General features: G+C 40.8%; 2 protein-coding genes and 1 pseudogene across 2 annotated transcripts in view; 2 read left to right on the top strand and 1 right to left on the bottom strand.

The window, feature by feature from the left end:
* The window catches only part of OFD1 (OFD1 centriole and centriolar satellite protein), a 56,811-nt gene extending 41,960 nt beyond the window's left edge, over positions 1-14,851 (bottom strand). The window contains exons 1-5 of the mRNA XM_041740357.1: positions 13,648-14,851; positions 13,178-13,276; positions 8,605-8,805; positions 5,910-5,978; positions 5,800-5,827 (exon numbers count right to left, since the gene is read on the bottom strand). Coding sequence (XP_041596291.1) covers positions 5,800-5,827; positions 5,910-5,978; positions 8,605-8,805; positions 13,178-13,252 — 373 coding nt within the window. The 5' untranslated portion in view covers positions 13,253-13,276; positions 13,648-14,851. The remainder of the gene's footprint in view (positions 1-5,799; positions 5,828-5,909; positions 5,979-8,604; positions 8,806-13,177; positions 13,277-13,647) is intronic.
* LOC121483500 lies at positions 1,184-3,432 on the top strand (annotated as a pseudogene).
* A 5,091-nt stretch (positions 14,852-19,942) lies between the features above and the next one.
* TRAPPC2 (trafficking protein particle complex subunit 2) lies at positions 19,943-24,893 on the top strand. The gene is given in 4 exon segments (XM_041741339.1): positions 19,943-20,039; positions 23,023-23,167; positions 23,595-23,673; positions 24,795-24,893. Coding segments are annotated over 4 exon segments (420 nt in total).
* Positions 24,894-27,778: the final 2,885 nt, after the last annotated feature.

The raw sequence follows: 27,778 nt of genomic DNA, 5'->3' as shown, positions 1-27,778 counted from the left end.
ACATCTTTTTGTATGCTTATTTGCCATCTCTGTATCTTTGGTAACATGTCTGCTTAGATCCTTTATCCATTTTTTTCCTCAAGATTTTATTTGACAAAAAAAAAAAAAAAAAAAAAAGATTTTATTTGACAGAGAGCACAAACGGGGGGGGGGGGGGGTGGCAGGCAGAGGAAGAGGGAGAGGCAGGCCCCCTATGGAGCAGGGAACCCAACATGGGGCTTAATCCCAGGAAGCTGGGGTCATGACCCGAGCTGAAGGTACTTAACCAACTGAGCCACCCAGATGCCCTTTATCAATTTAACTGGGTTGTCTCTTTACTGCTTTTATATATATATATATTTTTTTTTTTTTTGCCGTTTTTTTTCTGTTGAGTTTTAAGTGTTCTTTGTGTATTTTTGATACAAGTCTTTTTATCAGATGTGTCCTTTGCAATTATTTTCTTCCAGTCTGGGGCCTGCATTGTCATTCTCAGTATCTTTCAGAGCAGGTGTTTTTAATAGAGTCTAACTGGTTTTCTTTCATATACATGCTTCTGGTGTTCTATCTCATCATCAAACACAAGGTCACATTTTTAATGTTTTCTTACCTAAGTTTTATAGTTTGACATTTAAACTTATAAAGTTGTATAAGAATTAAAATAAATGGTAGGTCTAAGGTTTGTGTCTAAGTTCTTTTTTGTGTATGAGTGCCCAATTGTTCCAGCACCACAGGTGGAAAAGACCATCCTTCCTCCAACTACCTTCACCCTTTGTCAAAAACCACTTGACACAGTTGACCCTTGAACAACTTGAGTTTTACACAGGGATTTTTTTCAATCAATACAGGACAGTATTGTTAACATAGTTTTTTTTTTTTTTTAAAGATTTTATTTATTTATTCATGAGAGAGAGAGGCAGAGACACTGGCAGAGGGAGAAGCAGGCTCCATGCAGGGAGTCTGACACAGGACTCAACCCGGGGTCTCCAGGGTCAGGCCCTGGGCTGAAGTCGGCGCTAAACCGCTGAGCCACCCGGGCTGCCCTTCATTTTAATTATTAATGACGTTCTCTTCTCCAGCTTACTCTGAGAGTACGGTATACATTTAGCACACAAACTATCTGTTGACAGTTTATGTTATCAGTAAGGCTTCCAGTCAACAGTAGGCTATTAGTTTTTGGGGAGCCAACAATTCTACATGGATTTCTGACTGCGTAATGGACATGGTTGGGAGGGTGAGCCCCTAACCCCCATGTTATTCAAGAGTCAACTGTACTGGCGGCGGGGAAAATGGCGGACGGGAAGGCGGGAGAGGAGAAGCCCGGGAAACCGCAGCGAGCTGGAGCCGCCGGAGTAATGGAGGGGAAAGTTCCAGTCGCAGCGCTGAGAAGCGATCAGCTGAAGAAGCTGCAGACCTCCCAACAAAGCCTACAAAGATGTCCAAGTTTGGATTTGCCATAGGTAGTCAGACGACAAAGAAAGCCTCAGCCATATCCATCAAACTTGGATCAAGTAAGCCTAAAGAAACTGTTCAATGCTTGCTCCAAAACCCCTTTCAGTAGCAGCAGCTTTTAACGAAGATGAAGATAGTGAACCAGAGGAAATGCCTCCAGAAGCAAAGATGCGGATGAAGAATATTGGAAGGGATACACCAACATCAGCAGGACCAAACTCCTCCAATAAAGGAAAGCATGGTTTTTCTGATAACCAGAAGCTATGGGAGCAAAATATAAGATCTCATCTTGGAAATGTCCATGACCAAGACAATTAAATGATGTGTTTTGAAATTGGGGTGTGGGGTGGGTGTAAAGTTAAAAGGAACAGTTTCCTTTTTTAAAGAATGGTGTAAGACTATCTTTGGAGCCGCCTTTTTGTTTTGTTTTGTTTTTTAAAGATTGAGTGGTACACTAATAAATGAGTTTGAAATTAGAGGTAATTTATGTTTTATATACAGATTTCAAGACATTTGCTAATTTTGTAGTTTCATGTGATTAGTTTCCAAAGGTTACAGATAATAAAAAAATCAGAAATGGTACCTAAGAATTGCATATTTTTTTTAGACACAACTATTAGCACATTAAGAGGGACGCAAAAAGTTATTGTCTATTAAACTGCAAGCAATTAGTCTTAACTCCCTTATTAACCTAAAGTGTCTGGCTCCCAGGAACAGCCTTATAGAGAGGGAGTGTCGTATTGGGAGGAAAATGTTACTGGACTATTGACTGAAAGTATGTTAGATAAAATACAGCTTTTCTTTTTCCTAATGGGCATTTGTTTTGTTTCAAGTCATCATAAACTAGGTATTGCATTGCTATCGGTTGGTACAGATGCTTAGCTCTTTAAAAAAAATTTTAAGAACTTTTATGTAAATTATTGTGTATTTGAGATAGCCCACTTCACTTTAACGGGTCTTGTCTACCTTCATTAGTCTTCAAAGACCATTTGCTACCAAAGTAAATCAGTATTTTGAATGTGCTTCTCCTGGTTTTTGTTATTAGCTAGTTCCTGTAAGCATTTCCACCAGATCTTGAGGCAAATCATAAGGAAGCTGTTTCTTTTAAAATACAAACCACCACCAAAAATTTAAATGTGCATAATACTTAAATATTTGGCTGTTTTTAATTTTTAAAAGGTAGAAACACCAAAAAAGCAACATTGTGTGAAGATGAAAATGAGAAAGATGCACCTTCTGTAACTTTGTTAAAGCTTAAGTTACTAACTTGTGAAAGTGAATTTGATTTGAACTTAATGCAACAATTCTTATTTTAGTACAGTAATAACAGTTCATTTGAAGTGTATACATATTAACCAATGGCCTCTCAAAAGCACATTTTAGGTACTGAAGATTAAAAAGAAAATGCATCTTTAAGCATTTTATGGATTCTTTGACCACATATTCGTTGTTAGATCTATGTATTGTAGAATTTTTTTAGAATTTTTGTATATGGATTATTTTTTAATGTGACAGTTAAAACACATCTTTAAAAGCATAGTCCCAGATAAAAGAAACAGAGTATAACGGTTTCTTTGAAAACTCCTGCAATGTTTAATTTGGAGGCAGCTTCAGACTATTTTATTGGTGGTAACTACTCGCTGAGCTCTTTTAATAGGTAATAACTCCAGAGAAGCAGCCTGTATATACTCCTAACACTTTGTTCATTTGCATTTAAGTTTCGAGTAAGCCCCAAGTAAAACAATGGAAATGTATATAGGACCGTTAGTTCTTACATGATTTAATTATACCAAGATACATGAATTTAACTTGCTTTAATGTAGGCAAACTTTCCACTTTGTCCATTTTACTGTTTATGTTAAAATAACATCCCTTTCCTACATAATCTTTTCTTGACTCAAATGAAATATTAACCTAAGGTCAAGATGGGAGAGAAACGACTGAGATGAATGTCTTTACTAAAATACCAATAAATTTGTCAAACTCAAAAAAAAAAAAAAAAAAGAGTCAACTGTATTTGTCTAGATTGACTTCTGGGCTTGCCGTTCTGTCCCACCGATATATGTAGCTATTCTTTTACCCATCACAGATAAGGATTTTAAGTTCCAGAAAACAATTTGGAGCCAATGTCCAAATTCTCTGCACAGCTTTTTTTCCAGCATTATCTCTGAAAAGTTAGGGGTGGAAAGGATGATTAAGTGGAATCTAGGGGAAAAGTAGTATGGCCATTCAACAACTCAGCACCCTTGAATACAGATACAATAAAATAAAACTACGGGTCTCTGTTAGGGCATAAACAACAGTTAGGTACAATATATCTCCCTACATATTTTCCAATGTTCTCAATTTTTTAATCAGAAGCCACAAAATTTTATTTTAAAAATAGCTGTTTTAGTGTTAGCAAAGAGTTCTACCCAAATCTTGCCATGAGGATGCCTAACATGCCTGCTATCCATAGTTTTTCTGAATTTCAGAACTTACACTAGGATGCTGGATAAAGCTGGTAAGAGCTGTTCACCACATGTCTTTCTGAACCAGAAGCATTTGAACAGAGTTATAAAGGCAAAAAACTATTTTTAAAGATAACATAAATTACCAGTAAGTGGATTATTTCTTAATATCCCTTTAGGCCTCAAGTTTCCTTCTGAAAGAATAATTAAGCTACATATATCTACACCTTAGATCTGTGTCCTGCCCAGTATGATATGTGGCTATTTAAAATCTAAGATGCAGTTCTTCAGTTACACTAGCCACATTTCAAATGTTTAATAGTCACATGTGGCTAGTGGCTACTACATCAGATAGCAGATATAGACGTTCCCATCATTACAGGGAATTTACATTAGATAGTGCTACTGCCTCTATATTCTATACAGAATGTAGAATCACTTACCATATGAAGTTCAGTACGGATGCCCTACGATGCACGCACTCTGGAAGGTCTTGTGATTAGATTTACTCATCCTCTGGTAACATTACTCCCAAGAGACTAGGCAATTAAGTCACAGACTAATGGTTGCAGAAAAGAAGTACTCAAATGTTTGCTGAGTTGTAAGTCCTAAATGAATGCCTTACTGGGGATGGCAGCAATACTGGGAACAAAATCCAAGAGCACACAAACACAAAGGCTGCTACATATTGTTATAGATTACTTAAAACAGACCTAAAGAATATGTATTACAGGCAAGTTACTAGCTTAAGTTCATACTACAAATTCCATCATCAATCCCAGCCCATGCTCTGGCACCCATGGCAATTACGGACTCTATGAAGGTTGTCAAGGCCAAGATTAAAGCAATTTATCAGGCTCACATAAATACTCAATAAAAAATATATATATTTAACACTTAGTACTGACCAGATACCTCATTCTTTAAGCAAATATTAATAATCTATAAACTGTACTTGAGGGAGAGATGTAGGATACAAAGTTACCTAGCCTTAACATTGTTACTTTGTGTCTGTGGAAATGTTTCCAACAATGGGTGTCTTTTTTTTTTTTTTTTTTATTCATGAGAGAGAGAGAGAGAGAGAGAGAGAGAGAGGCAGAGAGGCAGAGACACAGGCAGAGGGAGAAGCAGGCCCCATGCAGGGAGCCCGATGTGGGACTCAATCCCGGGTCTCCAGGATCACGCCCCGAGTTGCAGGTGGCACTAAACTGCAGCGCCACCGGGGCTGCCCAATGGGTGTCTTTACAAAAAGTAGCTTTCAAATCATTTGTAGGGTTCTAACAACTTCTGTCTCTTCTTTGAGTAACTAAGAGCAATTAAGAAGAATGAAACTTGGGGAAGTGATTTACATTGTCAAATTGGATGAAAAGTTCTATTTATTTAAAAGGTAAAGTACTGGGGTGCCTGGGTGGCTCAGTTAGTTGGACGTCTGCCTTTGGCTCAGGCTGTGATCTCAGGGCCCTGGGATTGAGCCCCGTATCATCAGAGGGGTGGTGCCCCTGCTCAGTATGGAGTCTGCTCCTGTCTCCCCGTGTTCTCTAATAAATCGATCTTAAAAAAAAAAGGTAAGGTATCCCCGTGTTCTCTAATAAATAGATCTTAAAAAAAAAAAAAAAAAAAAAAAGGTAAGGTATTGGGGTGCCTGGCTGGCTTAGTCAGTGGACAGTGTGACTCTTGATCTTAGGGTCGTGATTTCAAGCTCCATGTTGGGCGTAGAAATTACTTAAGATCTTTTTCAAAAGTTAGATTTAAAAAAAAAAAAAAAAAAAGGATAAAAAGGTAAGGTACTGTCACAGCATGGAAAAATCAAATTCATATTAAATTCCCTACTCATACCCCTCAAGATTATTACTTTCTTAGTTTTGCAGGAAAAGCACATGACAAAAATATTGCTATTTTCTACAAAGATGAAGGCTCTTACCTTTGTTTTCATTATCAAATCCTGAAATCTGTTGAAAGAAAATATTTTACCTTTATTCAATTGTTGAGTTATAATTAAAAGACCAAAACAAGTTATAAAAACAATCCTACCGGCGATTTGTAGAGACTGGATTCAGGGCTGATTTTAATGAGTTGTAATATATCTTGCATAGTAAATACCTTTAGAAAAAAAATTAGACTTTTTTACACCAGTGTTTAAATGATAAACGAGGAGGCTTTTGAAGACAATTATGCTTTGGATTAAATTTAAAAATGTATAACCATGCCAAAAATGTAAAATTGAAGCACTTTCTTATAACATTAGCATGTTAAAGTCACAAGAATAAAATTTTTTTAAAAGATTTTATTTATTTAATTAATTAATTTATTTATTTATGAGAGAGAGAGAGAGAGAGAGAGAGGCAGAGACACAAGTAGAGGGAGAAGCAGGCTCCATGGAGGGAGCCCGACATGGGACTTGATCCTGGGTCTCCAAGATCACGCCCTGGGCTGAAGGTGGTGCTAAACTGCTGAGCCACTCAGGCTGCCCAATATTTTTCTTGATCCCCTAATTAAGCTCCAAATATTTCATATTGAATAGGTCTAATATATTTAAATGGTTCATGCCTTACAGATTACAAACACACAAATATCTCATGAATCAATGAATAGATGTGTAATTTCCAGGGTCTCCAACTGCAACAAAATTTTTAAAGTATATTGCTGTATAATATAAATAAACTTTTACTGTCTTTACATCCATGAATAACTAAAGCATATCCAAATTAGTTTTATACAAACATTTTTGGGTCGCTATTCTTAATATGTATTTATACTATAATACTTTTCATTTACTAGGTCTACCTGGAGAACACTGATAGGCTTTCAGGCTTTAAAGAAAATATTCTGCATAGCATTTTAGAGTAGAAACGAAGTATGTGGACTGGATTAACTTCTACTGTAACAACTAAGTAATTCACTATTACTCATGCAATAAGCAAAATTCTAAAACATACTTGGAAAGTTAGGGGCACCTGGCTCAGTTGGTAGAACATGTGATTTTTTTTTTTTTTTTTTTTTAAGATTTGAGAGAGATTACACAAGCACAATGGTGGGGGGGGCGGTATGGGGAAAGGGAAAAGGAGGCTCCCTGCTGAGCAGAGTTCAATGTGGGGCTCAATCCCAGGACCGTGGGATCATGACTTGAGGGGAAGCCAGATGCCTAACCAAATGAGCCACCCAGGTGCCCTGAACATTTGACTCTTGATTTTGAGGTTGAGTTCAACCCCCACATTGGGTATAGAGTTTACTTTAAAAAAACAAAACAGAAGAAACCTTAAAGACTGATGGACCAAGTAAGAATTCCTAATGTTGATAAAGAAAATTTGGTTGTTAAGAAATAAATACAGCATATTTGAATTTTCAAATATTAACACTGTTCTTATTTTCTTAAAACTACTGAATATGAAACTTTTGGTCAAGTAGAGACAAGATAAAGAATAAAAATACATTAACAACACCAAGAGTTAAACTATGGACTTTAGGGGCACCTTGGTGGCTCAGTTGGTTAAGCTTCTGCCTTTGGCTCAGGTCATGGTCCTGGGATTGAGCCCCACATTGGGCTCCCTGCTTAGCAGGGAGTCTGCTTCTCCTGCCCTTCCCCCTATTCCTGCTCTCTTGCATGCACGTTTGTGTGCTCTCTCTAAAATAAATATTTTGAAAAATAAATAAAAACAAACCATGAACTACAGGTGGTAAGGTGTGACAATGTAGGGTCTACTGGAAAATTGTATATAATGGGGGCGTGTAGTTGGCTTAGTTGGTTAACTATCAAACCCTTGATTTCAGCTCAGATCACGATCTCAGGGTCATGAGATCGAGCCTTGCTCAAGACTCCACAATGGGTGTGAAGCCTGCTTAAGATTCTCTCTCTTCCTCTTTCTGCCCCTCCTTGCCTCCCTCTCTTAAAAAAAAAAAAAAAAAAAAAAATCAAGTATTTAATTAAAAAATGTTGCTAGTAGGGGAAGCCGTGCATGTGTGGGAGCAGGGAACATATGGGATGGCTTCTTTTCTGCTCAATTTTGCTCGGAACCTCAACTGCTCTAAAAAATTGTCTATTTAGAAAAAATAGGCAAAAGTCTGCTATGTCAGCCTTTAAAAATAATCAAGTGTAGCTATCTTTCTCCACTACTACTATTGAATATATATTAGAAAATAGCCAAAAACAGGTGTTTTAGTTATTTGAGTAGTCCACAAATTTTTAAAAGCTATTGTATCCCTCACTTCTCTTGGATAATCCCAAGGAGTAGAAATATGTAAAGAGACAACTTTAATGTAGTAAGAACACAGTTTGGAGATCTAGGTTTACAGCCCTGCTTTGCTATTTACATATCATGTGACCTTGAGCAAACGATTTCACCTGTCCAGAGGCTGGTTCCTCATCTGTAACACAGCTAACACCTTAAGTGTGACTAGTACAGTGACAAGCTTACAACAGACATTCAACGTAAATGGCAACTGGGAGTCCTGGTGGACTACATGGAATGGAGGTCAGTTCTAGCTTCAAAACAGTTAGTGATTCTACACATCACAATTTTACCAAAGACTAATGGAGATGTCAAGGAATTGATAATAAACAATCAACTTTAGTACTTCCCCTTTGTTACATTATATGATGTGAATTCAGAGATGCCCGAGAAACGGACCTTGATAGCCAAGGAATACTCAGCTATTATGCAGTACTTACTATTATCTCAGAAAGTAGCTGTTAATAGAAAATTCAAAAACAGAAAAGGAAAGATTTTACCTTTTCTTTGGCCAAACCACTTTCCGGAAAGAAAACAGAAAGTGAATACTCATAGCCACATCTCTGTAAGTAATCTGCCACTAGAGAGTTAGAAGCACTGGTTACGAGGGCACTCCCTTCCACTGAAATGGTCCGGGGCTGCAGTTCTCCACTCAACACAGGGTGCATCAATTCGTGAATTAGCTGGTTTCGTAGCTGTGTCTAGCTCAAAAAACAAAGAGGGTGAAAATTTTTCAGCAGGATTTCACTAGAGGTACACAGATTTGTCACATGAATTAGCATTCTTATTTCCAGAATGGTTTTAGATCCACGACCAAAAATTAGGAACCATCCCCTATATGTTGTGTTACCGTGTGACACAAGTAGCTCACTGAGTTTTGGCAAAAGAAACCCATTTTCACCGATTCCCAAGTTACCTTGTGGTTAGCTAGAACGCATGTATACTCTAACTTCACTTCCCCAGGAGTTTCAGGAGCTTTTAATCAAGTACAGGAGACAATTCTGCTCCTTACTCACCTTTCTGTGCACTCTTGGAGGATATGAAAATATTGGGCATATTGATCAAAACAAAATTCGGTTCCCAAAAAAGAAATCTCATATACACAAGAGAGAAACCAGTGAACCCAAGAACTTACTACAATATACTTTTGCATACAGTATTTACATCTCAAGATGGAACAGTAATTTTCTCACATTTTATAAATGAGAAAATTACAGTTCAAAGCGGGACATTTTCTCAAGGTTTAATATGAGCATTATTCATCTGAGTTTTAATAAAATTCCTAAATACTCAGACTACTGAGTATTTGTTCTAGTCTATTCTGTACATCATCTGGAAACACACAACTGGGCTGAGTTTAAGAGTACACTGCCTACATTCAGGAGGTGCAGCAGTAAATTATATCTAATAAGTTCATATTAATAGAATCCAAGCAAGAAACTAATGGAGTTGTTACACTTCCTTCTTCTATCTGTTAGCTCAAGAGTAAAAGAGTATACAATTACCAGTATAGAACAGGCCTCGGAATACATCTAAAGACCCACAGTAAGAAGGAAAAAAAAAAAAAAAAATCTGTACTCTGTATAGAATACATATGCCCTGCCACATCTAGAATAGTACAGTAACTGAAATTAAGAAAAATTATAGTGTCTTCCACCAGTAACATTTAGAGGCAGTTTAGTTACATTTGTAACAACTAAGGAACACATATATATTTTTTAACAATGTATTTTGGGGGACGCCTGTGTGGCTCAGCGGTTGAGCATCTGCCTTCCGGCTCAGGGCACAATCCCGGGGTCCTGGGATCGAGTCCCACATCAGGCTCCCTGCATGGAGCCTGCTTCTTCCTCTGCCTGTGTCTCTGCCTCTCTCTGTCTCTCATGAATAAGTAAAATCTTTTTTAAAAAAAGATTCAGATCCAGCTTAATAAAATGACTTAAGGGATCTTGCAAACAAGACCCTACTGAAATAGGTTAAAATTTAGAGGAGTGACAAAAGCAGAAAAATGAAGATGAGGGTAGAAAAAATGCAAAGAACATTACAGATGAATCTGCAGCTTAATAAACATAAAAAGCAAGCCATCCAGCACTTGCTGGAAGGAATCCCAAAACTGGCTGGGGGTTCTCCAGGAGCAAGGCAAAGAAGGAAATCCATTCAGAATTACTCCTACTAAAATAGAAATAGAATTATTGTGGGTGGGGAGGTAAACTGGGAGAGAAGACACTTGTGGATCCTCACCACATCTCCCTAGGAAATTAGGGTAGACTCAAAATAAGGAAAAACACTTGACACATTCCATTTAATGGGCACTGGACTTTGTAGTGAGCCAGAAATTATTTTCAAACCCTCAAATAAAATGTTCATTAGGCCATTACAAATTCAATGAATTTTAAAAATTAAAACTCCGGGATCCCTGGGTGGCTCAATGGTTTGGCGCCTGCCTTCATCCAAGGGCGTGATCCTGGGGTCCCACGATCAAGTCCCACATCGGGCTCCCTGTGTGGAGCCTGCTTCTCCCTCTGCCTGTGTCTCTGCCTCTATCTATCTCCGTCTCCCGGTCTCTCCCCCTGTCTCTCCCTCATGAGTAAATAAAAGATCTTTAAAAAAAATAAAATTAAAATTAAAACTCACTCAGGCCATAGTCACTGAATTGAGAAAACAAAAATAAGCCCAAACTTAGCAAATTAAAATCTATCTTGCCATTGGTAAAGCTGAATAACAGAACTGAACAGCCAGCTGCAAAAAGGAAACAGTACTTCTCCAGAAGATACACTACATTTGTAAAGTGAACAAGGTTAACACAATATTGATACCAAACCCAATGAAGGACTGCTTAAAAAGGATAAGGATAGGTCAATATCATTTGTGACTACAAATAAAACACAAATCTAATTCAGAAACACAGTAAAAGAAAATATGCTATGGCCAAAAACCCAAGGACCATTCTACATTAGAATGCATATTAATGCATTATATACTTTTACAACTAATTCCAAATGGGTTAAAGAGTTAAGTGTTAAAAAAAATAAGGCCTTCTTAAAAAATAAAAAGGGAATATTAAGTTCTCTTAGAAGAACTGAGAATAACCAGCAAAAGAAAAAAAAATAGATTTGGCCATATTAAAAACATAACATCAATATTTTTGGAATCAAATCAAAATTGAACACTGAGATAAAGTATGGCTGCAAAAAATGGAAAAGAGATTTAGTTTCTATTAAAAGACATCTTAGGGGCAGCCCCGGGTGTCTCAGAGGTTTAGTGCTGCTTCAGCCCAGGGCATGATCCTGGAGTCCCCGGATCAAGTCCCACGTCGGGCTCCCTGCATGGAGCCTGTTTCTCCCTCTGCCTGTGTCTCTGCCTCTCTCTTGGTCTCTCATGAATAAATAAATAAAATCTTAAAAAAAAAAAAAAAAACACATCTTATACGTTAATAAAACACCCCTGGGGAGAAAAATGGGCAAGAAACATGAACTGTCAATCCACAGAAAACCTATGAATCACCAGAAAATATGTGCATCCTCAATAATTAAGGGAATATTAAAATAAAGTTAAAATAAAGTTTTTCCAGTGTTTAAACAAAGTCATGACAATACCATTGGAGAGATAAGCATTGTCAAATTGCTGGTAGTATACTATTACAATCTTTTTAGGACAAGAACCATATACTGAGAGCCTTAAAAAAAGCTCAGGCCTTGAGTGGTTCAGTCGGTTGAGCGTCTGACTTTAGCTAGGTTCATCTCAGGGTCCTGGGATTGAGCCCTGCATTGGGTTTCACGCTCAGTGGGGAGCTTGCTTCTCCCACTCCTCTGCACCTCCTCCTGCTCTCTCCCTCTGTCTCTCATAAATAAATGAAATCTTAACAACAACAACTCAGGCTTCTAGGTCAGTAATGTCACGTAACCTATCCTAGGCAAAATATGAGAGATGCATTAAAGGAATGTGTAGACCTGGGTGTAATGTAAATCTTCAACAGGGGACTGCTACATAAGTTACCCATACATTCACAGACAAGCCTGGTGCCATGAAAATGAGGATTTCAAGGAGCTTTAAAAGATACAAAAATCAGATTATAGAGGAGGGGTACCTGGCTGGCTGAGCTGATGAAGTGTGGGACTCTGGGTCTCCATCCAGACTGTGGGCCTGAGCCTTTTATTGGGTATGGAGATTACTTAAAAATCGGGGGTGGGGGGTGGGTGGGGAGAGTTACAGTTATGCCATTTACTGTTTATATTAAGGATGATGTTTCTCCACGTCTTTCCATATTTTTCAGATGAATCTGAAGGTTTTTTAAGTTATGAAAACAATGGGAGGGAGGAAGGTTTTTAAAAAGCTCACTTTTCATTGATTTTTTTAAGGCGGGGAGGGGCAGAGGGAGAAGCAGAATCTTAAGCAGGCACCGCCCCCAGTGCAGAGCTGACACTGGGCGGAGCCCACAATCCTGATCAGGACCTCAGAGGAAACCAAGAACCAGAGGCTCAGCTGATTGAGCCACCCAGGCGCCCCCTTAACATCTTAAAATATACTTTTGAAACGTATCCAGTAACAAAAACATTTGAGCTACTCTTACTCCTTGGTGTTGATACAATGTATACTAATGCTTGCTGCCCAAATGTTTATACATCTGAATACATTTTAAAGAAGTTTCTCATTTCCTAAATTATTCTACTGTAAGTAGTACAACTAATGTTTTCTATATGCTGTCAAAGTCCTTCATTCAAAAGTGAGTACTATTACAATCCTATTCATTCAGACTTGCAAGCCGGATTTATAAACCAAGTCCACCTCTACTAGAATATGTTCACCTTACGTGGCTATCCACTACTACCTTACTATCAGTCCAATAAGCCTATTACTTAAATATGTTATTTTAAGACCACTCAAACCCTAGGCCATTTTCAAGACTTTCGTGCTCCAGAGCAGAGAGTTACACAGGAACATAAAAACGTAATTCACCAGAAACAATGTATGTCATACTCTTTTTAAAATGCAAGAGCTAGGTGTATTTAAACGTTGGGTGCCTGTTACAGGTTAGACTTGCCCAAGTTCTGTAAAAGATATGCATAAAGCTCATACCTTGAGTGTGTCCAGTATTCCCCGATCCTTAAACGTCTGGTACAGCTTTTTTCGCAGTTCATCTTGACTCAACATGTCGGGTTTGGAGGGCACTGTGGTCTGGAAGAAAAAACGGTTACCGGTTACCTGGTGGGCAGACGCAGCGGGAACTTCTGAAAACAGAGGAGTGGCCTCCAGGGAGGGAAACTCTAGGAGGCCGATCGGGGGGAAAGGAGCTACAACGAAAACAAACAAGAGGGTACGTTTCCGCCGCTCCCCGAGGAGGGGCCAGTGTATCTACCCGGGCCCTCGGGTGTCGGCCTCCCACCGCCTCCCGACTCCCCCCAACCCTGCATTATATCCTACTTTGGCCCGAGTTAACACCGCGCCCGAGCTGCAGGCTCAGGAAGAGGGGGAATCCCGGCCTCCGGAGTCCAGTCTCCGCCTGGGGGCAGTCGAGGAGAACGAGGAAGCCGAACTCCGCCTCTCACCGTGAACTACGAACTGCTGCCCATTCGCACTTCCTTTCTCGGCGGTCCATGGGTAGGCGGAGTCGTGGCCCACAGGCGACTTTCCCACGCGCCTCGGCGGCGGGCACCGGTAGCGAGGCCACAGAAGAAAAACGAGTAGGAGCAGGAATTCAGCGCGTTCCGCTTTGACCCCGCCCCTCCCCGAGGCCCGCCCAACCGAACGGCCCAAGGCGGGACTGCTACTGCGCACGCGCCGTACTCTGGCCGGAAGCTCCTCCCTCCTCTCGCGAGACGCCAACGCCGGACTCTCGCGAGGATCGCTCGGGGAGTCCCGACGGAGGCCGCGCGGCGCGGGTCGGCCTTAGGACGTGTGGCTGTTCCCGTTGTCGGATTCTCGCCGCAGGTAGGAGATGGAGTGAGTAGGGGGCGGGAGCTTCCGGGGACATCCCCGGCCCCGCGCGCCGCGAGTTGGGGCTCAGTGTCTCCAGCCCGCCTGAGGGCAGCCGGGTCGGACCTGGCCAGTCCCCTTTCGGCTGATCTCATCACAGGCCACCCCGCCAATGCACATCGCGTTTCAGCCCGCAAGCGTCGGCCAGCTCAGGGCGTTTGCTTCATTTAGCCTTTCATTAGGTCCTCTAACTGGGGGCTTCTTAAACTTGGCTGCAGTATTCTTTGGAGCTGGAAAGTTCTTCATTGACGCTGTCCTGTGATGGGAGGGGATTAGTCGTCTCACTGCCGCCTAGCCTGGTAGTTCGTGTGTGTGTGTGTGAGAAAGTGCCTAACATCGACCCGAATAAATTCCCAGGTAACCTCAAAGGAGCAGCCCTGAGCTTGATCTCTGGACAGTTTGGAATAAGTCTGTCAAGTCCAGCGCTAATTACTGGGCGCTCGCGTAGGTACCGCCGTTCGATCACAGCCCGCTTTCCTGCTACAGACGTTGTCTCAGTCTTACCAGCACCAGGTCCTGGCCGTCACTACCAGTTCAATAGAAACTGGCTCACCAGCGGTAGCCTATTTGCCATCCCTGGTCCAGTTCCTTTTCCATTAGACAGCCTACATTATATCTGGAGTCAGCGCCTGCCGTAGGTAGCTCACTCCCCACCCCCAGAAAGACCTTTTCCTCTCCCCCCTCAGTTCCTTCAGTAGCTCTTCCCAGAGCGTTCCTTACTATACCCAGTTCACAGTTATTAATCCTTTTAAAATAAGCTTCCCAGGGCAGTCTAGGTGGCTCCGCGGTTTGGCGCCTGCCTTCAGCCCAGGGCGTGATCCTGGAGACCCGAGATCAAGTCCCACCTTAGGCTCCCTGCGTGGAGCCTGCTCCTCTCTCTCTCTCTCTCTCTCTCTCTCATGAATAAATAAATAAAACCTTTAAAAAATATAAAATAAGCTTCCCAAAAGGAAGTATGTTCCCTGGCAATATGATTTAAAAGCACATTATCTTAATGCAGGCCAGAGTTGCCATTAGCTTTCTGCCCCTTTTTAGAGCTTGTGATTAATGTAAACCTTGGGGTCTTGTAAATAAGCTGCTCTGGACCTAGGTTTCTCTCCTGTTGTACAGGGTTTTGTTTGTTTTTCTTTTTTTTAAATACAGGACTTGTTTTTGCATTCTCTTAAATTCTGTCTTGTTAATTTCACCTACGTTCTCTTAACCTGGAGAGTCTTTTGAATCCTTAGTGTTGCCTTCCAGTGTCTTAGCTGCCTAAGCATATTATCCTTGAATGGGAAAAATTGTCTCCTTCTTAGGGTTCAAAATGTTGAACAGGACTAGGTTAAGGTCAAGCTCAAAGGTTCCCTAGGGACCTCATACTATCAGCTGACTTGGAAAACTTTAAGTTCTCGGAGCATGCAAGTCAGGTAGGAGTGATCCCTCACTCAACAAATAGCAACTGCTGCCTGCCCTGCCCCGCCCCGCCCCAGCTCTGAGGGTACCAGGATCTTAAATTCAAGATACCTGTCTCCAGTTCTCAGGTAGATACCAGGTCTCTTTTGTAAAGTAATTTGCCATCTCCTGGATTTCTTTTCCAAAATAGACCATGTAAATTTGGCAGGACTTATTCTCATATAACCAGTACTTTATGAGTGAATAACCACTTTATGTTTGTCTGGGAATTCAGATTAATGAAGTTAACGTAAAATAAAAGCTCATAGCATGTTATCTGACTGGAAACAGTCTTATTAATCTCTTTCGGTGTTTTAACCTATTCGAAAAGTAGCCAATTACAGAAGAGAAGCCTTTGTTTTTGAGAACACTTATCTCAGATGGTGTGACTTTTGTTTCTGTGATTTCCCATGTCACTGATTGTATACTAATAACATTTATCAATCCAAAATAGAAGATATGCAGAGACTTGGAGACCTGTATTTATTGGGAGGGTTCCTTTGTTTTGAATTTTAATACACCTGTCTTCAGGTTCACCGGTATCTAACTTCGTTTTTGTCACGGTTGCTATTTAAAATTCAGGCCCATTGACACAATTCAAGTTCAGCAGATTTCCATCCTCACATGTACCAGCTAACCTTTCTCCCCTTGTTCCTGATTATAGTCTGAGGGTTTTTTATTTCACACATTTCCATTCATTTTGTGCTTTTGCCCTTCTCATGCCAGCCTCACAGATACATGGTCTCATTTTTTATGTTCATTACTAATTCGTGTCCGCTTTCACTTCATGGTAGTCCAGAGCTCCTGTATCACCACATTGATTTCTTCAGTTGTCACACGCTCTCTCAAGCAGTTTCCATCACCTAGCCATCAGAGGCAGCTGCTGTTTTCATCCCATGTGGAGTCTTGGCTCTCCTCCATTCAGTCAGCAACTCCAGTCTCTTGTCATGGAGAGTTTTTATACAACTGCCTAAACCTCAGCTTTTCACAAAGGTGCCATTAATCACTTCATCAGACTTCATCAGTCAGGCATCTAGGCCTCAGCACTAGAACCTTCAGAAGGTTCTCTTCTGTGTTGAGGCTAGTTAATCCCAGCATGCCTCCCACTCCTGTTCCAGCTTCCCCGACACTATCCCCACTATTGCTCCCCTCCTCACAGTTCCATTACACAGGCATGGAGCACTTATTAAGTACTGAGCTCTGTGGTAAGCCTTAGGGAGGCATGCTGGGAAAGAAAAACACCTACATTAGTATCCCCAGTTAGCTTCGCCTTAATGCACCACTGTCCTCCCCTTCCTCCCTCCAACCTTCCACAGTGCTCTGAAACCCTTGTCCGGTGGTAAACGGGACACTCCCTTTGTCCTCAGTCTCCTACACACTGCACTCACCTTTTTAAACATTTTATTTATTCATGAAACACACACACACACACACACACAGGCAGAGGGAGAAGTAGGCTCCACGCAGGGAGCCCGATGTGGGACTCGATCCCGGGACCCCAGCATCACATCCAGAGCTGAAGGCAGGCGCTCAACCACTGAGCCACGCAGGCGTCCCATGCACTCACCTTCTGTGAGCACTTTGAGCATTGCGTTTTTTCTCATTCCTACAGCTTTTTCAGCTCTGACTTGTGTTGTCTGCTGCCATAACAACGTTGAGTGGCTTAAATAACACATATTACCTTACATTGAGTTCCACCACGGGTCTTCGTGGGCTGGAATCCAGGTATCAGCAGGAACGTGTACCCTTATGGAGGTTGTCAGGAAGAATCGGCTTTGTGTTTTCCAACCTCTAGAGGCCACTCACCTTCCTTGGCTCCTGGCCCTTTCTTCCATCTTCAACACCAGCTGCGTTGCAGCTCTGTGACCCTCCTTCTATCCTTGCACTTTCTTCTGACCTTTCTCTTGGGCTTATCTTCCCTGCCCCCTCCCCCCCTTTAAAGACCTTTGTAATTATATTGGGCACACTTGGTTAGTCCAGGCTCCTCCCCATTGTAGGGTCAGGTGGTGAGCAACCTCAGTTCCATCTGCAGCTTTAATTCCCCTCTGGCAGGAAATTAACATTCACAGGTTTTCGAGATCAGGATGTGGACAGAGCAGGGCGTGCTATTCTGGCTACCACCACATGTTAAAATTGAGGTGTTCATTTTATCCCTTTTTTCCCTTATTTCCTTTCTTGGTGAACAGACTCATCTTGATATTCTTCTGCTTGATTACCTTGGTCAGGCATTTGGATACATCCTTTATTCTTCCTTCTTCCTCAGTTCCCCAGTTTAATCCATTGCCAGGTTCTGTGTAGCTCTGTCCTCCACACCTGGAGACCTAGTCTTTGGATACATTTGAAGGACCGCTATTTTAGGTGATAGAGAAATTGAGCAGACACACACACACACACACACACACACACACACGGCAGTTGCTTCATTTGTATTACAGCCTGGAGTTCTAAGTAATACCTGTTCTGTGGATGGAGGAAAGGTAGAAGAGGTTGCAGAACTTTAAAAAAATTTTTTTAAATCATTGTTATAGAGCTACACTGTCTGATACACAGGTGGCTACTTAAGTTTAAATTTAAATTAATTAAAATTAGATTCAAAAATTTAGATCTGCAGGCACAAAGCCAACCAACAGTGGCTACCACATTGGACAGTGCAGTTACAGATGCATCCCCTTTGTGAGACACTTCACCTTCCAGTTTTGCCTATGGAATCAAATACTTATATTAGTCCTTCAGCTGCCGTGAATTCAAATTATTGGCGGTTCAGTTTCTACCCAGCAGGAGCATTTATGACATAACCTTTATGTGGTATTTCCTTCGGTTCCCTTTCTGTTTACCCTCACCCTATTATGACACAATGCAAGCATGGAAATGAGAGTTAGCTTCCTTACACGTGTATTGTTTTCTGCTACTTCTTAAATGTTTGTGCTGAAGAAATTGAGTGCTTCCCTTGGCAGACTCCAGCTGTGAAACCCATCCCAGTTAATGACATCTTGTCAACTTTGTTCAAATTTAAAGCTGTCATTCCTCTACCCTTTGAGAATACCTTTCAATCTTGAGAATTGCTGCTAATTCTCTTGGTTTGGGGGAGCTTTCATATCATTCCTACCTGTCTTGTTATCCAGATTTACTATTTGGGCTTTTTCTGCATCTTTTCCTAAGACTCTGCCTGTAGAGGATCAGATTCTGTCTCATCTGCTCAACTCTGTCATTGTGTTGTTGGGCAAAGACCACATTCAGCAACAATAGAAGGATGGGAGGCCTGCAGGCTGTAATGTGCCAATGCCTGCCCAAAATAACATTTAAAATCCTATTTACCTCGTCATGCCCAAAGAACGTCCTATTTGCCCTTTCTTCCAGTCACAGGCCTTCCATTTCCAGAGTTAAAAGTGCCAGCTCTGCCTTGATTTCCTTAACAAAAGGTTGTATTCATTAGGAAATACATTTCAGATTTTCTGATGGTCTCTGTGAAACAGAAGTCCTAATGAGGCCCGAAGAGCCCTGGGCTCTGACACATCTCACTCTACATTCTCTGAGATGGTATACTCTTAGTTTACCAGATTTTTGCCCCTCATGGAGGCCTTAAGAGTCAGTCAGCACATCTCCATTTACATGTGCTCCTCCATGTTGTTCTAGGTAACGTGAAGCACCTCCTATGAGCCAGGTAGTGTACCTGGTGCTTCATATGTATTAGGTTGCATAATCCTCAAAGTCACTGTAAGGGATCTATGATTGTTACCTCTATTTCAATGAAGAGGAAACTGACATTGGGAGTTTAAGGGCTGTGCCTGTAGTCACATTACTAGAGAGTGGCAAAGCTAGATCTGAACCTAACTTTGTCCTATTCCAAAGACGCTATGCTAAAAATACATGTATACATACACAAATCCTTCTACCCATTTGTCTGTCCATCCAGATTTTGTGCTCAAAGCCACACAATCCCTGATCCCCACCTTCAACATGCCCCCTGAACACCTTCTCTTCATTTCTTTAGCAAACTTATGAACACCAGTTTTAACACTTTTTAATGCATCAGATGTCTTTCTATTTGGATTATAGTTTCTTCCATCTTTTCTAGAATACAAAATTATGTCTTCCTTTCTTATTTTTTAAAGATTTTTTTTTTTTTTTTTTAAGTAATCTCTACATCCACCATGGGGCTTGAACTCATGATCCCAACATCAAGAGTCACATGCTCCACCGATTGAGCCAGCCAGGCACCTCATGTCTTTGTCTTTCTCATGAATGTTTGAGAAAGTATATCACAGGCTCCTGCATTTGCAGAGACTTAGATTTGTAGCAGATGGTCTTCAAGTAGGAAGAAAACAAAATCAGCATCCTTTATTAATTTTTCCTTGTGTTAGTGCTAATAATGCTAACTGGTATAGAGTACTAAAAATATGTTATTTTCACTTAAGTAGGAGGTATATATTGAAGACAATGTTTGGGAGCTTCTACTTTTTAATTGTTGGCCACCATGATAATCCAGTTTTCGAAACAGAATTTTTGCCAGGTGGAAAAGCAGAATCCAAAGTGTGTATGGAATCTTAAAAAATTCTGTAAGAACTGTTATGCTGTTGTAATGATAATGGTGTAGCATTATTGTACAACTGGAAGAGATCTAGACAGATGAGGTAATGAATCCAACCACAGCAAATGAGCTTGTTCTGCAGTCCTATAGGTTGATAGAAGCTAGCCAGGGAACATCCTCTGAGTTCTTAATTCATCCTTTAATTCAGCACACATTTGGCACATACTAGCAGGATGCTCAGAGTCTGTTCTCTGATATGTAGTTCGCTGTGTCAGTCATCCAAAAACCTGCTCCCTCAGCACTTAGAAACATAGTCCACCTGTTATGGGACTGGAAAAACAGTTGTTACAACTGGAAATGCCACGAGAGCCCATTCTGTCCCAAGTGAATTACTTTTTTCATCAGAACATACATAATAGGTCCACTTACACCTGGGAGGGTTAAAAGAGACCCTTGCTTCCGTGTCCTGCTGCCCTTGAGAATAGGCAGTTTTCAGTGACCTTCTGCACCACCTACTGGCTGCGTGGTGCCCGCATGCTGTCCTCCCCAGTGACATCACCCAACTTTCTTTTTTTTTAAGGTTTGTTTTATTCATTCATTCATTCATTCATTCATTCATGAGAGACCCAGAGAAAGAGAGGTGGAGACACAGGCAGAGGGAGAAGCAGGCTCCATGCAGGGAACCTGATGCAGGACTTGATCCTGGGTCCCCAGGACCACACCCTGGGCTGAAGGCGGCACTAAACCGCCAAGCCACCCAGGCTGCCCAACCACCCAACTTTCTTGTTGCCAGTAATGGTTCCAGAAAAACAAGCTTGGCTCAAGAACATGCCATTCAGAGTAAACGTAGAATCCTGAGATGAGAATACCTGGGGCCTTTCCTCCTTTCTGTACTAGTCCATGTTGCTAATAAATTGCTGACAGGTTATACTCCCTGGGGAAGTGTGTTATACTCTCTCAATTCCAAAAAAAAGCTTTTATGTCCTTTAAGACAAGAATTGATTTTTGAAATTAATTGTATTGAATAATGCCCAGTGTGTTGTGCTTTTCAACTGTTTAAATCTTACCACTAAAATAAGATAGAAATTTGGTTAGGGTATTATCAGGTGGCTTTGCTATATTTTTTCCTCACATTCCTGTGAGCAGATTTCTGCTGTTAACACTTTGTTTTGAAGCATCATTGTAGGAGTTGTTGCTTTGTGGTACAGGGCTACTTACATAGTTTCTGTGGAACTGTGGCAGGCAAAGCTGTGAGTATAAAAACGCTTTGTTGCACACTTTGACCATGGTTCTTTCTCTTGCTCCCACTCACCTTCTAAAGAATTTCTACATTTTTCTTCCAATCTTGTGATTCTTCATCCATGTGTAAATCAATGGAAAACACTGCTGTAAGCCAGACACAAAATACACCCATTTCTCTAAGAATTAAATTAGCTTTCTCATGGTGATGTGATGAAGTAAACATGCCTGATCTGAGGAAGGCAACTGGCAGCCTTCCTCCAGCCCAGTCACAAACAGCCTCCTCAGCAAAGAGGTCATAATAAGTTTCCTTTCCCAGGGCTATCATCATAGAACACACAAAACCGGGTGCCTTCAAGTAAAAGCAGCTCATTGTCACACAGGTCTGGAGTCCAGACGTCCAAGAACAATGTGTTAGCAGGCCAGGCCCCTTATGAAGGTGCTGGGGGAAGATCTGGTCCAGGCCCCTCTCCTAGCTTCTGGAGATCTCTTGTCTTCACATGGCATTCTCCCTATGTGTCGGTCTGTCTCTCAATTCCCCTCTTTTATAAGTACACCAGTGTTACTGGATTAGGGGCCAATCTACTCTAGTGTGCTAAGTACATTTGCAATGACCTCTTTCTAAATGAGACCACATTTTGAGGTCCTGGGTGGGGTGGGGGTGGTTAGGACATCAACATAAGAATTCGGTTTGACCCATAACAGAAGTGTTCTTTGACAAATTTATTTTGTTTTTTGTTTTGTTTTTTTAAAGATTTTATTTATTTATTCATGAGAGACACAGAGAGGGGTGAGCAGAGACATAGGCAGAAGGAGAAGCAAGCTTCATGCTGGGAGCCTGATGTGGGACTCGATCCGAGTACTCCAGGATCCTGCCCCAGGCCAAAGGCAGGCGCTCAACTGCTGAGCCACCCAGGCTTCCCGAAAATTTTATTTTAAAGTAAAGAATCCCTCAGGACTAAGACTGTTTCAGGTTGTGAATTCCCTCTCCCCACTATGGTGGGACAGTCCCATCAATAAACCCACAAGGAGGACATTCAGCTCTGACAGAACTGTCTCCCCCTGTTGAGACAGGTGACTGCTCACAGCTGGGGCTGATCATGACCCCCTGCCACTGCCAGGTGCCCTGTCCCATAAGCTTCATTCACCCGAAAGAGGCCTATGCCAAGCTTCTAAGAGTACCACCTCACCTGTCTCCACTGTTTATCAAGTGTCACTGGGCCCAGTGAAAAGGCCTGCCCTTTTCCCCTGTTGACCCTGAGATCCACGCCAACATCATTTCTGTGTAGCTCTCCTTCACCACCTCCTTGGCTCTTCATCCTATGTAAATTGCTGTCCTTTTGCCATAACAACTTACGGATTTTTTTCGTGTCTTCCTCCAACAAGATGTGAATGTCTTTAAAGCAGAATGTCTTTTTTTAACCTACTATTCTTTCCTCACATGCTTAAATGATTACCAAACTTGGTAACTTCTTTCTTACAAAATTAAAATAATCCATATAGCTTCTTGAATGCATTTCACTAAGTCATTGGATGTTTCTGTTTGTTGAGTTTTAGACACCAAATTAAAAAGAATATGATGTGAAAACAGTTAAGATCTTTTCTAACCCATGATAGTAATAAATGAAGTAAAAGCAGAAAATGCCATCCCACCCCCAAGAAAACTATGTATACAATTTCTAGAATAAAATGTTAGCATTCTTGATTCTGTCTAGAAAGTTAACCTGGTGCTACTCACATTGTCATCCAGGATGGCATCATCTCAACCAGTTCATAGCTCATGCTACTCTCCACCTCATAGATGAGAATATGTGGCTGTCGAACAACACGTACTTGAAGACTGTGGACAAGTTCAACGAGTGGCTTGTTTCGGCATTTGTTACTGCAGGCCATATCCTTATCATTTAAATAAAGACCTCTAACTAAAGGTTGGGGTAACAAACTAGAACAACACAGGACGTAGATGCCGGAGTCCAAGTCTGTGGACTTCAAAGGGTAAATTGCCATTTCAAGGGCTACTTTTATTTTCTTAGGGGAAAAAAAAATCTCACATTTTGTTTAACAGATAATTTTAAAACCAAGTCTCATATAAAACTAAAGTTAATCTGAACCATAGAGTTAATTTTACTTTGTTCTGTAGTTATTTTATAGAAAATTATGTCCTCTTAAAATGAACTTAACATAACTTTAGACCCAGTTTACATATTCAGCTTTTCCATCACCAAATACAATGCATGTGACTCATTTTTGAAGGATATTGTATCACCTGACTACTTTTCATTTTTCATTTCTATTAAGATTATACCTTAATTCTTTCACATGGAGATTTATTATGCTTCATGACATAAGACAAGATGAAATAAAGAGCTTCTTTACCGATGTCTGTGATTTATACATAAAGGTACGGTATGTTCTATGACTTTTTTAATGTGATTGTAAAAGGGGATTTTGACTTTGACAAGAAACTGGCCTGTTGCAGTAACTCCTTCGTACTGCTATTTTCATCTCAGACTAGCTCTCCTTCAGTCAGAACAATCCCTGCAAACTCCCTCCTCAGGCAAGTCTTCACTGCCTGGCTACCATATATTTAGGAAAGAACTGATTGTAGTTACTTTTAAATTGGTTTCAGTTTCCCCCTTTGGGCATAGATGGTTGATCATATTAGAGAACTCTAAAAAGAAGGAAGCAGGTTACAGAAGGAAATTGCTTCATAATTTTAATCTAAAATGTTCTCCATCTACTCTACAAGGCACTTAAATGCAACAAATATAGATCGTAAACTGACAGAAGTCTACCAAATAGTCACTCAAGGACAGTGGTTTCACTCCCATATCTTGATAATTAGAAAAAATAGTACTAGAATGTTTGTGGTTAAAATGCAGTGCTAATAATATGTTCTTATGAAATTAAATGTTTTGTACTTAGATAAGATTTTTTACATACCCACATAGTAATATTCCTAATCAGAATTAGCAAATAAAAATATTTAGCCCTCTAAGAGTTTTCTCACACATATTATGATAGTACACTATTTAAGAAACTGATCACAGCCTTGTGTTAAAGGACAGTATTAAAAACCTAATTGCTAAAAAAATTGCTACATAAGTGCAACTTAATAGCAATGTAGTATACCTTTTTTTTTTTTAAAACCATGGGCATATGCTGGATTTTCAGTTTTATGTACCACAGGGGATTGAGCCATATATTTATAATTAATATGAGTACATTACCATTTCACACATAGGGTGAATCCTGAAAGTTCACTTAGCATATATTGGCAACACTTATACCAGCATTGGTTTTGCCACAGGTACTTCTCAAAACAAACACCAAGACACAAACCTCCTGAAGGGGGCATTACTCTTTACCCATGTTGAAACTTTAAAATGTGGTCTTCAGACGTTTTGTTTTAGATGTCTTTGATGATTTAATTTAGAACTTTAAAATAATTTCCTTCTAGACATCTGTGATTTGTCAGCCTTTGTACTTTGACAAGCTCACTAATACCTTCTTCTTTCCTAGTTTGCAATGAATCCATTTTATGAACCCAATTCTCCTATTCGATCAAGCTCATTTGACTGAAAAGTTCAGTTTCTTAGGAAGAAACACCTTTTGAGTTGAATGAAAAATCTGGAAATACACAATGTCACTACAATGGGGTATTCTCAAAAATGTGTACGTTGTAAGTAACTTAATTAAGTAGCCTGGGAAAGTTTTACTTACAGTCTAAATTTATCTAAACCTAATGAAGTTCCTTGTATATTTCAAAACTACATTCAGTTTCTTATGATTATCAACAGATCAGTATTTGCTTGTGAATAGTGTTACTTATAAACTCTTTGTAACCTTGAAAATACCTTTATTCTAACAATTAAGAATGAGCTTTTGACTTTACTCATTGTTAGCTTGATCTTGATGTCATGATCCAGAACCAAATGTCATTGTCAAGATTTTGCTAGACAGATTTAAACCTAAAAGTTTCTGCCATAGGGAATGAAATTGATAGCATGTACACGGGCTTCTAGACATCTAGAAATACTGTTATAAAACCACATAGGCGGTAGATATAACACTTCGCAAGAAGCCAAAGTAAGCAGACTTTGCAGTGCCAAACGCCACAAAGCCCGCCTCTGTCAGACTGGGAATAGTGATTCTGCTAAATATGTAGAATCCTGGATTCATGTTTTTAAAATGGGAAGCTGGGACCAAAGTGACAGGTTATGTTCTTATATTGCCTTTCCCTCAGACAGTAAACTGAAAGTTAAGTGAACCTGTTGATAGTTCTATTAGGAAAAAGTTGGAATTCTGGAATTATAAACCAAAAAAAAGTTTACATTAACATTTGTATTCTTGGTTTTTTTAGGCTGTACAGCAAGGGGGTAGGGAGTGGTCTCCTGTAACAAGTGATATCTTACCGTAAGCTACTAAATGTCCACTTAAAAACACGTACTATAACCAGACATTTTCTGTGCTAATTGCAAGCGCTCAGTTTTGTTCCACCCTGAATAACTTGAGCAGGTCATTCCAAGTAGACCCTTGTGTGAAGTTGCTGTCATAGTATTTTTTACACCATCTATTTATTTGATTTCTTAAATAAAGATGCTTCTCAAAGATTGTGGAAGTTTAATTGAATTTTTAATTGAATTTTTCAAGTGTTGTTCACCCTGCTACTGCTGCTTTAGTACTATTTCCCCTATTGAGAGTCTACAAACTCTTATCTTAGCCCATTTTCCAGAATTCAGATCACATCAAACTAGTTGCCAGAGCTTTGGGAGCAGAAAGATACTCTGCTAGAAATCTAGTAGGGGTTTCAGCCAGGCTCACTGGAGAAACCCCAGTGGGTACTTAGATAGTTTGCTCTGCCCTAAGTAAACACATGATGCAGAGAGCTGCCAGCAGCAGCAGCAGCATGTTTTCAGCGGGAGGTTGTAGGTACCTTGCAAACCATGATCCTCTCCTCCAGCTTGTGAGGGTGCGATGGGAGCAAGTCACACAAGCCCCAGGTGAGTATGTTACTGTAGCCAAGTACCAAATTGTATGTGTGACTGAGTCTTTGAAGGAATTTGAAGCAAGTCCAGCAGCAAGTGTGAGAGCGGATGGGACATCAGATGTGAGCTGCATTGGGAAAACGTGTGGGCTGTCACGAAGGGGTGGACAGAAAAGCAGCACTGGATACATGGATAGGATATAACCAGGACTGGTAAGAAAGCTTAAGAGCCAGCAAAATCTTGGATCTGGTAATAGGTGATGTTGCACAAGGTTCAGGACCACAAGAGCAATGGGATGGTGTCACGAGTGCCCTGGGCTTGAGGCCCCACTCAGCATGTGTGTGTCAGCACTATGTCACTGCCAATCTATGTCCGCATTCCCCAAGGGACCCAAAGAAAATGCACAATTTTAGTAGGGTCTTTCATTTACTGGGATGCTTCCCTGGTGCCCGCATTTCCTGGGTATGTAGAGAGACCACGGATTTTGGCTCTGCCCTTGCTACACTCATATTCTTTCACTTTTCAGGCACATCAGCCCATTCAGGTTGCCAGTTCACAGTGGTGACTTACCAGAATCCACTGACAGGACACAGGTCCACTTTTCTACTTCACACTTTCTACTTTACACGTCACTGCCCCACAAGCCACTGGTATTGTGAGAGCACTGGTGTCCATGCGTCATGATACTAAAGGGAAAGCTGACACAGTTTTACAGAAATGTAAAAGTTGTCTCTTAAGGAACATCTAGGATGTTTTAACTTCAACTAGAGAATGTTTCACAAGGCGACAAAACATGACCCCACTGACAACTGTACTTTGCCATCTTCTACACTGCACATCCTATTTGCTACAGAGGCTTCAAACATACAGCTGTCTATTCTCCAAGTTCAGTAGTTTGCTTTTTTCTTAACGCTGAACTGTCTCAAAGGCTTTACGTGAGTAAACTACAGAAGCACACGTTGTCACAGAGCCAGCCTGGCGCCGTGTGGTGAGCACAGGCACTGCAGGCGACGCTGGGGCCTCTCCTCCCTTGGCGCGGGGTGGCGGGGGAGGGGTGGCCTGCGGACGTTCCCCGCTTCTGCTGGCTTCCTGGGGACCTTGCAGCTGCTTCCACGGCTCCTGCTACCTCCTGCTACCTCGGGCGCCAACTGCTTTGTTCCCAACTCTTGTTTTTTCAATATTTCTCATCTTTGTTTAGGTAACACGAGCCGATCAAGAGATCTTTTACTTCCTAAAAACCCAAGTCCGATCTGCAGCTACCTTTCCCTTCTTGTTGAAGAGCTTTTCCCATCAGTTAATTGTAGTCTCTGAAGGCCGAAGCGATTGTCAGGTTTCGTTCCTCCTTAGTTGTCACATTTCAGGACTGTGCTTGGTCAGCTAGCCCGTTCATGGATCACCTGGAGTCACGGTGTTAAACAGGATTACTCTCCCCACCAGCCTGTCTTTACACACATGAAGATCGGTTCCCTTGACCATTTTTTGCCTCCTAGCTCTAGACCTCTTGAATAGCAAGGAATC

This window comes from Vulpes lagopus, chromosome X (assembly GCF_018345385.1).
Source record: "Vulpes lagopus strain Blue_001 chromosome X, ASM1834538v1, whole genome shotgun sequence".
In the NCBI taxonomy this organism is placed as follows: Eukaryota; Metazoa; Chordata; class Mammalia; order Carnivora; family Canidae; genus Vulpes; species Vulpes lagopus.
The sequence above is the reverse complement of the archived record's forward strand: the minus strand, read 5'-3'. Positions and strand labels throughout refer to the sequence as shown.